The 12,205-nt window shown below is 40.3% G+C and overlaps 1 protein-coding gene across 1 annotated transcript in view; it reads right to left on the bottom strand.

Moving 5' to 3' along the window:
* The window catches only part of LOC117983834 (lactase/phlorizin hydrolase-like), a 64,054-nt gene that overhangs the window by 33,525 nt on the left and 18,324 nt on the right, over positions 1–12,205 (bottom strand). Inside the window, exons 13-20 of the mRNA XM_069499707.1 lie at positions 11,271–11,418; positions 10,497–10,663; positions 10,149–10,409; positions 9,222–9,310; positions 8,986–9,133; positions 7,560–7,723; positions 6,293–6,445; positions 5,561–5,652 (exon numbers count right to left, since the gene is read on the bottom strand). Of these exons, the coding sequence (XP_069355808.1) occupies positions 5,561–5,652; positions 6,293–6,445; positions 7,560–7,723; positions 8,986–9,133; positions 9,222–9,310; positions 10,149–10,409; positions 10,497–10,663; positions 11,271–11,418 (1,222 nt within the window). The remainder of the gene's footprint in view (positions 1–5,560; positions 5,653–6,292; positions 6,446–7,559; positions 7,724–8,985; positions 9,134–9,221; positions 9,311–10,148; positions 10,410–10,496; positions 10,664–11,270; positions 11,419–12,205) is intronic.

The following is a 12,205-nucleotide window of genomic DNA, read 5'->3' as shown; positions in this document are numbered from 1 at the left end:
TTTTCTTATCTTTGTTTTTTATATTTTCTTTATCTCACAAGCTATTTCACAAAATGTTTGCATGGCGGCCATTTTGAAACTTTCATTAATTTTTTCATATCATATCTATCATATCATTAATTTTATTGCCTTTATGAGTGCTGACATAAATTATATAAGGAACATGACAGTCGGATCTAGGTCTAGGACTAGGCCTGACTTGTTAGTCATCATTTGACTAGGCTTGCCTCATTTATTGTTAAATAAAGTTAATTAACTTACCTATTGTTACCTTACTTATTTGTTGTTCTAGCGGCAATAGAAATACCTACGCATCTATGACAATTTCAACTCCACCCTATTAGGTTCATGAGATACAGCTCGCTAACAGACAGACGGATGGACGGACGGACAAATAGACGGACGAACAACGGAGGCTTTGTAATATGGTCCCATTTGGCATCCTTCGGGTACCGAACCCTACATCCACACTTCCCTACTAATATTATAAATGCGAAAGTGTGTCTGTCAGTCTGTCTGCTAGCTTTTCACAAAGCATTCATTCAACCGATTTTGACGAAATTTGGTACAGAGATAGCTTGCATCCCGGGGGAAAGAACATATTATATAGGCTACTTTGTATCCCGAAAAATCTTTTTCCATGGGATTTTTAAAAACTTAAATCCACGCGGATGATGTCGAGGGCATCATGTAGCTGTTAATAATAAAATTCATAGACACTGAATCGCGAAAATCAACAAAAATGTCTAAGAAATCATCTTTTGTGAATTTTATCAACTTTTGCAACAGTTTTCTTTCGTGTCGTAAGGGGGTGCAGGAGCGCTACCGGGAAACGAAACGGCAGGTTGTATAAAATCTTATATAAGTAGTATAAGATTTTACGTCTCAACAAACGTTGCTAGAATTCCAGAGTCGAAACACAATAATGTCAAAGTAAAATGGACATAAAGAGCCTCGAAATGAAGTCAAAAATTCAATGCCACTGAATTTAATTTCGCAACGTTTCGGCTTGGAGCGCTGGCTGTAGATGTATAGACAAACTTGAGCTTTAAAACAAGGCAGTTAAGATCCAGTTTACTATAACACCGAAGTATTTTGACACTCGAATACTATCAACGTTGGTGAGACATAAAATCTCGTACTAAGCGTACAGATATTAAAAGATTAAAATAAGTACTCGTATCTAGGTATGTTATGATAATATTTATTTATTGTACTTAATTATTAATTCAGCATAATAAAGCAAAAACGTTACAGTATCCGTCATTTTGTTCTAGTATCCGTCAGTTTTATCTAAGTTCGAATTTAGTAAGTAAGGTACCCTACCCTATACAACGGTTTTAGTATACGCAAAACCTGAAAATACATAGTTTGTTCAGAATCAGTAACAGAATCGATTGCAATCATTTTTACTACGGTGGTTTATATTTTGACCAAAAAATACTTTAAAATCCTGCAAGTTTGAACACCTAGTTGAATGACCGCATGCACCAGCTGATTCGAGCCGACCCCAAAAAATATTATTATGGAACTATATTAATTCTTGTATACATAATATATTCGGTAATAAATTAAATTATTTTTCAATTTTTAGTGTTTGTGTATCGAAGTCGGTTTTTATTTTTTTTGTAAAAAAATTTTATTTCACAATTTTTAGTGGTCCCATGGAATTATGCTATGACTGGTTAAAAATCTACTGTTTACTAAGCTAATTACACTGATCGCGAGCAATTTACTCCTATCCGTTGAGGAGTTCCAGTATCTATCTTCGAAGATGTTCATCAGATCTTCACCAAATTTAAATGGGACCAACTTTGAAGTATACCCTTTCAAACAAAAAAAGAATTTTCAAAATCGGTCCAGGCGTCTTCGAGTAATCGGGGAACATACAAGAATAAGAACATATTTAAATATAAACAATTTAGTTTACAGCCAGTTCCAACAATTTCTATGTGGGATGACGCAGCGGTGGGCACCGCTCAGGCGACGCACCTGCACGGCCAACGCAACGCATCATGTAGTTTCACTCTAATCCCTCGTGTGCGTTATTCGTGCAGTTGTAAGCCTATTTTGACAGTCAAAAAAGTGCTCGCGGACTGTCCCTCGTCTGTGCAGGCTTCACTCATAGTTTCTGCGGAAGGCCTAGTTCTGAGACCAGCAAGAATCCTGAACGTCAAGTGATCGCCCCGCGATAACACAAGCGTAGTAGTTCGCCGAAACGCGAGGGGTCCTTGTGCGATTTGGATGATTGAAGTCTATTTCGTACAAGCCGAATTTCAACCTGTAACAAAAGATCAAATTACTAATTTTTATAAGAAGTAAGAAGCTGTCGTGTGCTACATTTTAAATACAGCGCCATCTGTATGTGATTTGATAAATTAATTTTAATTTATGAAATCACATATAGATGGCGCTGTTGGTATTATCTTGCAGTGTTGCACATAAAAATATTAAAATATTGCTGCCCAAAAGAGGCCTCGTTGCGCTGACGAGGCTCTTTAATGGTATCCTCCGCACGGCCCACTTCCCGGACTCATGGAAGTCGGGGAAGGTGATCACCATCCCCAAACCGGGAAAGGACCGCCGCCTTCCAGGAAGCTATCGACCCATCACCCTTCTGCCACACATCGCCAAGCTGTTTGAGCGTCTCTTGCTGCGAAGGCTTGCCCCGCATACAAGCCCGCGGGCCGAACAATTTGGCTTCCGCAGCAACCACTCCACGACGCTCCAGCTGGCGAGAGGACTAAACTTCATCGCCAGTGAGAAGAATAGAGGATATTGCACCGTCGGGGTCTTTCTCGATATTGAGAAGGCCTTCGACCGCGTGTGGCATGCCGGCCTCCTGGCGAAGCTTCTCTCGACCAACCTGCCACCCGCGATCGTGCGGCTGGTAGCATCGTTCCTAGAGGGCAGGTCCTTCCGAGTGTCCGTGGAAGGCGTGGACTCACAGCCGCGCCCGATACGGGCAGGAGTACCACAGGGCAGCTGCCTGTCCCCGTGTCTCTATGCGGTGTACACGGACGACATCCCTACCCTCGCCGAACATCTGCGCGAGGGGGAGGAAGACGTGCTGTTGTCACTCTACGCCGACGACAGCGCGTATCTCACGTCGTCATACCACCAGATCGTCGCAATCAACCGGCTGCAACGTTTGTTGGACCTGCTACCGGAGTGGCTGGACAAATGGAGGATGGCCGTCAACGTGGGAAAGACAGCCGCCATCCTGTTCGGCGCCCGACAGCCTTACCGTCAACTCCGTCTACGAGGGCAGGACATAGAGTGGCAGACTTCGGTGCGCTACTTGGGGTGTCATATCGACGTAAGACTGCACATGGTTCCCATGGTGAACCACGCCGTCAACCAGGCACGTGCAGCCACGTCGATGTTGCGCCAGGTCCTCGCCTCAAGCCTTTCACCGAAGACCAAGCTCCGAATTTACGGAGCCTATGTCCGCTCACGGTTGACGTATGCGGCCCCAGCCTGGTACTCATTCTGCTCAGAGTACCAGAGACGCCGCCTACAGGTCCAACAAAACAAGTGCCTGCGCCTAATCGTGGAAGCTCCGAGGTACGTGAGGAACGACGTCATCCACCGCGACCTCAAGACGCCCACCGTGGAGGAGTACGTCCGCACACTCGCGCGGCGCATGTTTGCGCGCGCGGACAACGGACCGTACGAGCACCTCCACGGCATCGCTCCACTTATCCCTAGACCGCCGACCGGGCGTCAACTACCTCGTGAGCTCCTGCGATCGCCATCATTGTCGCAGAACGCAAATGATCCAAGCGACGACGATTACGACGACGCGAGACCCACCGGACTTGACCTCGTCTCCGCGCTCGACGGCGAACTTAACGCCGTCGCGCGGAGACCGACCTCGGATTGACGACCCTGGACCGAAAACATCTCCGCGCGCGACAGTGCGAACGCCGCCGCCCGCGCGCGGAGAACAAACAAACAGAACAAGTCCCCTAGGGCCATAAGCCAAGATTGGCAGGCCCAAGTCGGTGTAATTCCGACTTAAAAACAGTCACCAGGGCACAAAGTTGCCCTGCGCCCCACCCGGGTAAGGAGGCCATGCCTCGAGGCCCGTACCCCCGCTTGGCCGTTCCGGCCAAACGGAGAAGACCCGCTCATCATCATCACATCCTTTACTCTTTGCTATCTTCATTAATTCAATTTCCCAAATCATTACTTCTCTCTATCACATGTACGCAGACGATCTCCAAGTGTACACTCAGTCAACTCTCGAAGACTTGCCCTCTGCTATTTGTACTATTAATAGGGACCTGGCGGCTGTCAGTGAATGGAGTAAGAGTTATGGTTTAAAAGTGAATCCTTGTAAATCCCAGGCTATTATTATTGGTGGTGCTGGCTTGATTTCGAGGGTTGATTGGGATAATCTACCAATACTTACATTAAATGGTGTTGTTATACCTTATAGTGCTACTGTGAAAAATCTCGGTGTCTACTTGGACACTACTCTCTCGTGGTCTCATCAATTAAAGGAACTCAGTAGAAAGACCTTTGCTGCCATGGGTTCTCTCAGGCGCCTACGTTCTTTGCTTCCCATTCCTACTAAGATTATGTTAGCTCAATCTTTACTGCTCTCTATTCTCGATTATGCAGACGCAAGCTACATTGATTTAACCGAGGACCAACTTAATAAACTTGAGCGAATTCAAAACCTTGCTATTAGGTTTATATTTGGCTTGCGCAAATATGACCATGTCTCCGAATTTCGTTCAAAGCTCAAATGGTTACCCATTCGCTTTCGCCGGAATCTGCACATTGTTTCTCTTCTGTACTGTGTATTGTTCAATCCAATGACTCCAAGTTATTTAAAAGAAAATTTCAAATTTCTAGGCCATGACAGACCAGATAGAGTTTTACGATCAGCGGGAAAACTCATTCTAGCGCCACCTACACATCGGACAAAATACTTTAAGAATTCCTTCACGGTCACTGCTATCTGTTTATGGAACGAGCTTCCCTCGCAAATCCATCGTGCTGAATCCCTTAACAAATTTAAAATTGACGTCAAAGATCATTACCTATCTCTTTGCTATCATCAGTAACGGCATAGTTTATTATTTAAATCTATATGTGTATATATATCTATGTAGTCTTATGTATGTCTATTATACTTTATTTGTATGTATTAGTGTATTAACAATATGTATTTTATATTCTTATTATATGGTTTAGTTTATTTAGCTATTGGTATTTAGGTTTATTTTACACCACCTCCCATTGTCCATTTGTTCGTTTTTTCCCTAGCGTTAAGGTTGTCTGGAAGAGATCGCTATTTAGCGATAAGACCGCCTTTTTGTACCTACTTATTAAGATTTCTTTTTGTAACCTGTCATTTGTGTTTCTGTGGTGCAATAAAGTATATACATACATACATACATACACATATAGATGGCGCTGTTGGTATTATCTTGCAGTGTTGCACATAAAAATATTAAAATATCTTGTACGATAGTACGGAACCCTTCGTGTGCAAGTCCGACTCGCACTTGGCCGGTTTTTTTGGGATTGGATTCGATGGACTTACATGTATCCGTCCAGCCACTCGAAGTTGTCAGTAAGAGACCACGCTGCGTATCCTATCACGTTCACGTTATCCACTTCTATGGAAAGCAGCACCTGAGAAGCAATTTCTCAATTCATTAAAAGCTAGGATTCGCGAATTTTGTTCGTGTGGTACTTTTGTATTTAATTATTTTCCCTTTTTTACTTTTTTCCTAAATTCCTACATTCGCAAAACAAAATTATTTTCATCATCATTGTATTAAAGGGAGAGAGAGATTGCGTGCCAGACATTTCTTATTTTATAAAAGCTGATAGTTTCTCTGCGTATTGCCCCCACACTGAGAGTTTGTTTGAATGTTTGTTTCGATCAGGGTGGCTTTGGGAGATCAATGGTAATAAAGGAGTAAAAAATCTTACGTTACTAAATTAATTAGGATACTTTGATTTTTGTACAGCTTGAGACAAATTTTGGCCATGCCCACCTACCCCATTTTGCCACCTACCCAATATGAGCAAAATTTTGGGTATATTTTAAAGTAATTACTATACTGGAAAGTCTTTTAAAGTAATATAAAGTAGAAATTCATTTTAAACAATTAAGTACCATAGTTTTCTTTAGGTAGGTACTTACTCATATTCATAGTTTAGATTTTTTGTAACTAGCTTTAGCTTTAGCTTTGTATAATTATTAGAAGTTAACACAAATAAAGTAGGAAATTCATTATTATTTATGACAGTTAATCAAATTATTTACTTGGTCTAAATACTCCCTCATAAAGTTGACTCTTCTGTAATCAGCCAGTTGGTATCCGCTGGTGGAGAACCCGTTCTCCGTGATGAGGATATCTACGTCACCATATTGTCGTTTTACCCACGCCATCATTCTGCGAATCCCTTTTGGGTAGACCTTAAAAAGAAGAATAGATGTGAATAGATTGATTAAAAAATATAGGTAAATGATAATAATTATTATGGGTATTTTAAAACTGCTTTAGGGCGATTGTGCACTCATTTGTATTCTTTTCGTTTTCGTGATTCGTGAAAATAGGTACGATTCGAAGTGGCCGTCATAAAAGAACGCACGTATGCTTGTGCACTTATTTGATTCATATTTTGACGTAGTTACCTATCCGTCAAAACACGAATCAAAACGGCCACAATTGTATTTTTACGAATCACGAAATCGAATCGAATACGAAGGAGTGCACAAACGCCTTTCTGCCATACAAACTTTCGTGTTTTCAACCTACATTGATTATTATATTATTACAAGCTGCCCTGGCGAACTTCGTTCCGCCTAACAGTCGATTCAATTTTTTTAAATTTTTCTTTCCGTAAGAACCATCCTCGTATTTCAAGGAATATTGTAAAAAAAGAATTAGTGAAATCGGTTCAGCGGTTCTTCAGATTTGCGATGAGCAACACATTTAGTGGTTCATTTTTATATTATAGATTAGGTGTGTTTAATAATATTATCTGATACAGACAGGATTTTGTCTTATTGTAACATTTTGCATTTGGAAAAGAATAAGAAAGGTAACTGCTGAGTTTCTTGCCTGCTGAAATTATCTAATGATAAAAACAGACAAGTGCGAGGCTGGCACCACGCATGCGCCGAGGGCACACGCCCGGTCCCTTCTTACCTTACCCTGCCAACCGCCTTCGAAAGACACTAATAAGACAAGGTCATGATGTACCCAAGTTAGCTTAGGTTACTGACACATCCTTAAGGCCTGTATCTTACACGTTTAAGCCCTAGATAGAGCCCACGCTACATTTTTTAATTTTGAAATTTGGCATCTTGGGTTTTCATCATTTTTTCTTATAGCGGCAATAGCAATACATACTCTGTGAAAATTTTAACTCTATACCGTTACAGTTCATGAGATACAGCCCGCAGACAGACAGACAGACGGACGTACAGGCTACAGGCGGGTGAATGGACAGCGGAGGCTTAGTAATAAGATCCCGTTAGCTGTGTGCACCGTTCGGGTACGGAATCTTAGAGATATTAAAATTACCGGAAAAATGGGAGAAGCACCATAACTACTGCCCGGTGGATAAATCAATGTCGCTTGCAACTCTGGTGAACCAGTGCTAGGCCAGATACCAAGATCATCTTCGGGGGTAGATGGCCTTATCAAGTAAGTCGTGTAATGGTTCATACCGTAGAAATCTGCAGTGCCTGGAAAATTAGGCTTTGTCAGATAGGTAATAAGTAGTGCATGGCTATAATTATTGTACTGAGTAAATAAATAATAATGTTGTGCACCACAACACATAGCAAAGAATAGAAACAAAGCAAAGAATAAAAAGAAGGAAGTAGTATACAAAAGGCGGCCTTATCGCTTAATAGCGATCTCTGCCAGATCTCTTAGGATTACTTATGAGAAGTTATGGAGATGGAACTGCGGGAAGTGTAATAACTAAAATCAAATAACTATATGTAGTTATTTGATTTTAGTTAATACATAAATCAATATTGCACACTTTTCCTTCAGGTAAAAAGGAGTTTTAGGTTTAAATATCACAGAAATGGAAGCACATGTAGATCTTGGCGAAGATGAATAGGAAGCAACTTGAGCTTTTGACGAAATTCAGATAGGTGGTCATATTTGCAAAGCAAATATTAATGAACCGTATAGCAAAATTTCGGAGTTGCTCAAATTATTATTTAAGTTGATTCTCAGTCAAATTAAAATAGGTTGTACCTACTCTCATAATCAACAATAGAAAGAAGAAGAGAATTTGCCAACAACTTTGATTGAAATTGGCAGAACAGAATGGAGACATGAAGTCAGCTCATTCTTTTCTGCTCTTCGATTTGCGTGGACCACGATAACTCCCTCTAATCTAAATAATATATGCCAAGGCTTTTAGTAGAATTGCAGTAAGGTATTGAAGCACAATAATTGTGTTACTGCAACTCTACTATTGTCTACGATTATTGTAGACAATAGGAGTAAGATGTTGCCAATCAACTCGTGCAATCATTCTAGGGCTGCCAATAATGATGTCCTGAGACATAGATAGATTTATCTTGAGGCTATCTGTGCCACTCCAAAATTGTAGCTAAATCTTTATTAACAGCTAAGAAGGCATATCCAAGGAAATGAAGAACTGAAGAGCGATTTGGAAATTATGTTATTCTTAACATCACATACAGTGAATAACTCTAAAGCAAATGGCAAAAAGGATGGAGTTGAAAAGGATGAAAGAAATCTAAGAGTATGTTCTTTATCGACACTATCAATAGCATCCAAAGTGGAGAAATGTTTAGTAAATAGATTGATATCAGAAGATTTATGAGAAGATTTGTCAACTCCAAGCGACTCAAGAAATTTCCATGCTTTAGCAGTAGCCAGTATTACCATTCTTAACTGAATTGTAAATGTGGAGTCGTTGTACAAATAAAATAATACTACTTAAATATTACAACAATCTTACCTTTTATAAATTCTATCTCATCTTTAGTAAACGAAGGTAGCCTCGATTCGCTGTATCCATCAGCAAGACTAACTTTCAACATAAGCTTTTCAATAGAAGGCGGCCAGCCACCCTTCTTTGAGAATATTGGGTAAGAATACCTGCCCAACTGAAAAAGAGAATATCTTAGCAACTTTTTGTATAATGTATTATTATACTATACTATTGCTATTTTATGTATCAGTTTTATTACTTACCTGATGCTGCCTTCCAAGTTCAGCCAGCGCTGTGTCATTAGGAGTTGCAGGTTCTATCCATAAGGCATGGTTTGCGAGCGAGATTCGACCTACGAATTAAGTTAGGTATTCGTCAGTGAAGTTCTATCAGTGCATAAGTCAAAAAGTCTACAAGAGAGTAATAAGACTATAAAATATTCATTAGCAATTCTTGATGTATAATAATATTATTTTGAAAACGGATTTAAAATGATGTTATTGACGAATCAGCTATCTGCTTTCTGATTCGTCGAATGGAAGCAGGTAAACTATCTTCATCGGATGGTATACAAATATTAAAACCCACCAAAAATGACTTACACACTGTTAGATTAGTATTTTCCGAAGTAGGTAAATGTAAAACATCATGACTATTTCAGCTATTAGAGTCATTCTAAAAACCAGCCAAGTGCGAGTCGGACTCACACATGAATGGTTCCGTACAATTATCTATAAAAAGAAGCAAAAAAAATCACGTGTGTTGTATGGGAGCCCCCTTAAATATTTATTTTATTCTGTTTTTTAGTATTTGTTGTTATAGCGGCAACAAAAATTCATCATCTGTGAAAATTTCAACTGTCTAACTATCATGGTTCATGAGATACAGCTTGGTGACAGACGGACAGACAGAGGGATAGACAGACGGACCGACAGCGGAGTCTTAGTAATAGGGTCCTGTTTTTACCCTTTGGGCACGGAACCCTAAAGAACTAAGTCTGCTGTGGGCGGTTCCTTGCGTACGAGTGTACGTACCAGTATATCGGCCAGCAGGGTGAACTGGGTAGTACTCGTGAGGTGTCATCATGCCCTCTAAGACGTTGCTTCATGATGACCACGACCGCTCTGCCAAGAGTGTTACGACGAAGAAGAAGAAAAACTATAATCTTAAAACTCAATCTCAAAACTAACCTTTATACTTTGGTCTATATTCCGCATCAAATATCCTGTAGGCCTTAGCGTGTGCCAGTAATACATACTTATTGCACAAATAAGGCCCAAACACTTCTTCTTTAATTCTAGAGGCGCTAGTACCAGTATTGTAAAAAATATCGCAAATCAGAACGGGTTCGTTGAGAGTCAGCCAGGTTTTTACACGGTCGGCGTAAAGAGAGTAGACAACTCTGGCATAGTCCCCAAACCAATTTACGATGAGAGGATTTGTCCAACCTCCTGAAAAATGTAAGTACTTGAGGTTTTTAGAATTAAACTTTAAATAACTGCTTAATTTCTATATTATTACTACCTATTAATTCTTACCAAGATCTGAAATCTTCACAGGTAGCTCCCAGTGGTAAATAGTGACAACTGGTTCGATGCCCTCAGCGAGGAGGGTGTCGATGAGGTCGCTGTAGTACTTGACACCAGCTTTGTTGATCTCGTTGGTGAAACCGGAAGGTAATATTCGAGCCCAACTCAAAGAAAATCTGAAAATTTAGAAAAGTAACTATTGTGGCGATTTCAACAGCTCCAAATGACAAAGAAAACAGACGTTTTCATAAGTGCTGATGAAATGAAACTTTACATCCTAGGTGTGTGCCCAGAAGTCAATAAAGACTATGAAATTTAGAGAAGAATGGTTGTTACGCAGGCATAGTCAGGCCGCAACGCTAGACGTACCTGCTTACTGCGTTCCCACAGTAAGTCGCCGCGAAAATCGACACCTGACGCGGCAGAAATCACAAGCAGATAATATCACAAATTAGGATAATTTTATGTAACAGTTACACAGTACAGTGTAACAGACGAAGTCGCGAGCATAAGTTAGTATTATTATTAACAGCTGAGCCTCGAGCATGACACCAGCTCGGAGGAACACCTTCCTGTTGTAACGGTCGAGCACACAACATCCTGCCCCCGTACAAACATATGAAAAGCTTATTGTTATAGAACAACAGGCAACATGTTGAGCTGGTAAAACTTGAGTCACCATGATTAGCTGAGTTATCAATACTGTTCTTGATCCCACATAATCTATTGTTAAGTCTAATCGTTTCTTTAATCTTTCTCCTTCAATTTGATTGTCAAGCTGACCTGTAAAACTGCAGCTTCATTTGTGCCGCAGCTTTGACATCTTCTCGCCACAGTCGGTACGAGTCAGTAGCCACGTTTCCAGTGTCATTATTCATAATTGGACTGGGATATTCTTGGACAAATCTATCCCATATGTTTAGTCCTTTTCCTGGAGATGAAAAGAGATACACAAAAAGATTCATGAATCAGGTTTTTTTTGATTTTTTGGTTTTGATCCATTCACAGACATGGATAGGTTAGGCATATGAGCGTAAAAATAAAGATAATAATTTATTAAAGAAGAGCTCATAATTTAAATATGTAATACCGGCTCCAGACAGTCAGCCAACACTCGAACTGTTCGTCCAACCTTCCAAGTGTGGAGAGATAGTTCGTACATGTTTGACGATGTTTGTCGATGTTGGCTCGTGTTGGCGCGTGATTGTTTACGAAATTTATCGTGACCAGATTTTAATTACAGCGTCATATATATGTGATTTGATAAATTAATTTTAATTCATCAAATCACATATAGATGGCGCTGTTGTCATTATCTTGCAGAGTTGCACACAAAAATGTAAAAATATCTTGTACAGTTCTTGCAATTCACGAAGGCTAGTGAACTTTACTTGTGGTAACGTGGTTTACATGGTCATTGCGTAAGTGTGCGTGCATGTCGGACCAATCAGTTGCGAGCAAGCGCTGTCAAACGCACACATTTAGTGTACCTTACGTATACCGATACGACTTAAACACAAGCATAAGTCAGTGGCCTTCGTGAAACGCAAGAACTATACGGCAGTACGGAACCCTTCGTGTGCTAGTCCAACTCGCACTTGGCCGGTTTTCTCTAGACAATTTAATGAACAGTAAATAGTTGAAGGAAAAAGCAATACAATTATTTAAATGTGTTAGATATTATAAATAAATGCAGGTACCTATTATAAAATAATGTA

Source organism: Maniola hyperantus, chromosome 7 (genome assembly GCF_902806685.2).
Source record: "Maniola hyperantus chromosome 7, iAphHyp1.2, whole genome shotgun sequence".
Lineage (NCBI taxonomy): Eukaryota > Metazoa > Arthropoda > Insecta > Lepidoptera > Nymphalidae > Maniola > Maniola hyperantus.
Note: the sequence above shows the minus strand (reverse complement) of the source record. Positions and strands in the feature narration are given on the sequence as shown.